At 35.1% G+C, this 4344-nt stretch overlaps 1 protein-coding gene across 1 annotated transcript; it reads right to left on the bottom strand.

The window, feature by feature from the left end:
• Positions 1-348: 348 nt before the first annotated feature.
• On the bottom strand, positions 349-3366 carry LOC107193713 (elongation of very long chain fatty acids protein 1-like). The gene is made up of 4 exons (XM_015583205.1): positions 3165-3366; positions 2358-2629; positions 1470-1772; positions 349-1014 (listed from the first exon to the last, which is right to left on the bottom strand). Exons 1-4 carry the CDS (start codon positions 3208-3210, stop codon positions 850-852), a joined length of 786 nt encoding a protein of 261 aa, XP_015438691.1. The 5' UTR covers positions 3211-3366; the 3' UTR covers positions 349-849.
• Positions 3367-4344: the final 978 nt, after the last annotated feature.

Below are 4344 nucleotides of genomic sequence, written 5' to 3'. Positions count from 1 at the left end.
ATTTACTATTCATTTCATATTTGCGAGAGTCACGAGAGAAAATAATACACCGAGTACTTGTAAACATTTCATTGAATATACATATCTCACAATAATTTCTATAATAATTTACGAATGGTAGGTTTGAATAAATCACGTCGAAAATGCAATCGCAATCGCAGTGCGTAAAAAGTGAACTATAATATGTTCCGCTCCAGACGCGATACATTTATAATCGATTTTCGTAATACTAATCATTTATATTCATTATTTGCATTTGCAAGGTAATCGTCAATATTTCCAGCGTCGAATATTTACGTTCATTTCCGTAATATTAATTTTCCGCCGAAGAATTTCATTTCAAAAATGTTCGCTTCAAAAACAGTCTGTTTATTAACCATTCTCTTTTTGTCAATATTTTACAATTTATGAGATCCAAAAATGTGCGAAATCTCCCGCAAAATATTACGAGTTAATGGAAAAATAAATTATTAATAATTTATGGGAATACAGACGTTCCTCTTGACAGTAGTGATACGTCTTTCCAGTTGTTTTGAAAAGATCGAAAATCATGGTCAACAAGATTTACTTTCATTTTATACTACGTATTAAATAAGATACACTACCGATTAAAAGTTTAAAATCACTTTGTGAATAGAAGGAAACAAAAGATTTGTTTTTTTGAGAGAACAAATTTAGTTTGAATTACTTTGTAATTGTTCTTAGAAATACGAAATTTCTAATATTATAAAATTGGGCGTGTGAATTTAAACTTTTGGTCGGCAAGTTATGAGATTATCGACCAGGTAATTAACGTAGGTACCATTTTAAAATAATATCGTTCCTACTCATCGAAGTCTTCGATGGGTTTTAACTCCTCTTCTTTGCATACATGTAGCTCGTCTTATAGAAGTCGTAGAAAAGTGCGAAGTTTATTATTAGATTTGTTATGATGACGGTAGCCGGTATCGTCGTTATTGGACAATATGGAAGGTATGTTTGTCCGCTGTGCAATATTAGGATGATGAACTGTCCCTATTTGAAGAGAAATAGAAATCTATTAGTATATTAAACTTATGAAATACCTGACCTCTCATAATGCATTAAAGAATTGAGACGCACGTAGCACATTTCAAAATAGACAGAACAATCGAGTTCGATTGAATTTGCAATCTGCTCGATTCTAATCTAATAGCGATAGCGATACTTTGTATTAAAAATTGTGTTAAATTCTTTGTGTCCTAACTCTAGAGATTTTTCTCGTTTTAACAGAAGTATTGTTATAACAAAACAGCAACAAAAATGACTAAATTTGTCTCGAATACAGTTAAATCTGAGCATCGCCATTATACAACTTGTGATTTTTGAAATTTTCTGTTCTTCCTATTCTGCTCTTCCTATTTTTATCTTCTTCTTATTTCTTTTTTTATTGTGTATATGTTTCTGCTACGGTGCCACAAAGTTCTTAATGTTACGTATTATCTATTTACCATTTGCATCAAGGTCAACAGCGGTTTGACGGGATTCAGTATTTTCTGCGCGGTTGGGCCGAACGCGCTCACGAAGTAATAAGTGTACATGATCACGTGTATACTGCAGTTCACCACTAGCGTGAATGAAGCCATCGCGACCGGAATGTATCTCGTCATGAGCCATGCTATTAACAACGTCGATACGTGATGGTACAGGTGTAAGAACGAAATCTGCCTCTCCTTCTTTCTGAGCACGAACACCACCGTTTCGACCAGGTCGATGAGCTTCAGCATCATCGCGAGCCACATTGTGAAAGATATCTGTAACAGTCGACAGAATCGACTTCGACTATTAATGAAAGGCCCAGATTGTATTCAGAGAACGAGAAACTTAATGTCGTATTATGGGAATAGTAGCTTATTCCGGGAACTTATGATATTCGCATTATATAATGAAATTTGAGATGCGAATAGCGAAAAATTAACGAACGACGAACTTGTTCGTTAGTCTGAATTCTAACACTTTAAACACTAGAACTACCGAAAATGACAGATGTCAGATTTTTGTTTATTTTACAGTTACTGAAATCCTCCAGATACCTTCCTCGGAATTTATGTGAACCTCTAATTTTTTATACACTTTATATTATAGTACAGTAAGTTATAATGCATTATATATTAACTTAGCATACATTCAATGCTGGTAGTTCTGGTGTTAACATGTTCCTGCCAATGTCGCGTAAAAGTGTTATGAAGGTAAGTTTCGTGACGTAAAATTTTTTTATAAACTTGAATTTAGACGCGGTATTAGTGTCGAAAAACATGATCTTGCAACAATGATGTCTTGTATATCGTACTGAAGGGCTCGTCTCGTGAATGAGATAAATAATAATAATTTTTAAATACCTTCAATGGACTGGGTTCATACGAGAAATCCGGTATTTCGCAGAATATCGATATTGTCGTGAACCAACCCGCGCTGATGAACTGTTGAACTATGTACGAGTTAAAGATAATTTGAAAAATGTTGTAGCATTTCACAAATGTTTTCAAACTGTACGGCTTCCTGTTCTTCATGTACTCCGGCCCGAATTTCAGAACGATGAACAAATACACAACAAGAATACTAGGGATCAGAACGGGTGATGCCATGAATGGCAGGTTGTTCGTTCTTGGATCTGGAATTACGGAAGATTACAATTTCTATATATTTATCAAATAATATCGTACATGTTTGAAACGAAACATAAACAGACATTTTAAACTGAATTCCTCTCGCTATTCCTAGGGCATATTATACACATCACCTGATTCACTTGAACAATTTCGTATAGGAACATTTTATTCCTATTTTATTTCTGTTATTGCAAATTTTCACACGTAAATTCAGTTGAAAAATCTAAAATTATCAGTTGGCAATTTGCTCATCTCTTAATCACTACATTTTTTATCATTCGTCTGCACTTTTAAAGATATTAAAATTGTGTGAGAACAGTTACAATACTGTTTCTATCGACAAGTAAAAATTGAGTTTTAACCGGAGTAGACATCTCGTTTTAAGCCCAATCAAAGGTTCCAAATCGCGAATTCAGAACAAGAAGGTGACTATGCACTGCCAGTGTACAAATTTTCGGCATAGATGTGTGACATGCTGTTTGCTGTTTCTTTTATCGAGCATTATATGAAGAGACAGTGTTTGTTCTAGTTACGTACCACTTTTTTGATTCCAGTAAATATCGTAAACCTCCGCGAATTCCATATTGAACACCTGGTTTTCTCTTTACCCAGAACACACGAACAAACTCGTTACTTAACGTCGCGTTACCGGTGCCGTCGCGAATATTACGCTTTAATGTTTATAACGGCACTCTGTCGTGTCTGTTATAGACATAGAAGCGTATTAAACCGAGCCCGATTAACGTATTGTCGTTAAATGTTCCACGATCACGAAGGACCGAACGTATTTATAAAGCTGATCGTCGTGCGCGCATTCGAAATCCGTGTCACGGCAGTCCCTTTTAATATGTGCATCGATTTAAAGCGCAGAAGGTCTTTCAAAAAGTCATGAAAGATCACACAGCTATTGTCCGAAGAAACGGTTTGACGTTACATGAGCTACTTCTCGACATATTAGTATGCTCTACGAATTTTATTTCCATTAGCAATCGACTAATGACGGAAACGCTACCTGTTCGTCTACTTTTACTGTACCTACTCTTTCCGCGTTGTGTCTGTGTGTGTTGCAAGTGCAACCTTCGTAATAAATAAATTATGAAGACAGTATTAAACACGCGTAGTTTCGACAGAAATCACAATATCGGAGTAATTATGGCTTGTAATCTGATTGTGTACACGGGCTACCGATTACACTTTATAAACAAAAAGAATCCAAGTGAAATTTGTAAATAATTCATGATTGAACTTTTCGTGTAGATACGTCTAAAAGATTCGAATGATCTCTAAAAAAGTCAGAAGTGCAAAGTGAGCTTACGAAAAAAATGATTAGTCAAAAAGGTTGCATTTGAAAAAATTCGTAAGAGTGAGTGTTTGGTCTGATTAAAAAATGACTTACATAGTAATGTATATTGGTTCATTTAATGTGTATGAGAAGAATCGCGGACAAAATTATATTCCGTTAATTACACAAAATACTTGATAAGTGTTTGAAGGCTCCTCGGCACTGAACATTAAATATTTTATAAATTGATGGTCATAAACGGCTGAAACAAATATGCAGTGGCTTCAGAATTCCAAGATCTATCACTGTGCCACGCCTCATTAAAAAGTCAGCGTTGCACCCGGGAACTTCTCCTTGTCAGTGTCGAGGTGCCTTCGAGTACTCATCGATGATTTACTGTACGTGTTTTGGAATTGTTTCATATTGTTACTTCAT

The sequence above is a fragment of the Dufourea novaeangliae genome, unplaced genomic scaffold (assembly GCF_001272555.1).
Source record: "Dufourea novaeangliae isolate 0120121106 unplaced genomic scaffold, ASM127255v1 scaffold25, whole genome shotgun sequence".
Taxonomy (NCBI): Eukaryota; Metazoa; Arthropoda; class Insecta; order Hymenoptera; family Halictidae; genus Dufourea; species Dufourea novaeangliae.
This window is presented reverse-complemented; position numbering and strand designations above follow the sequence as displayed.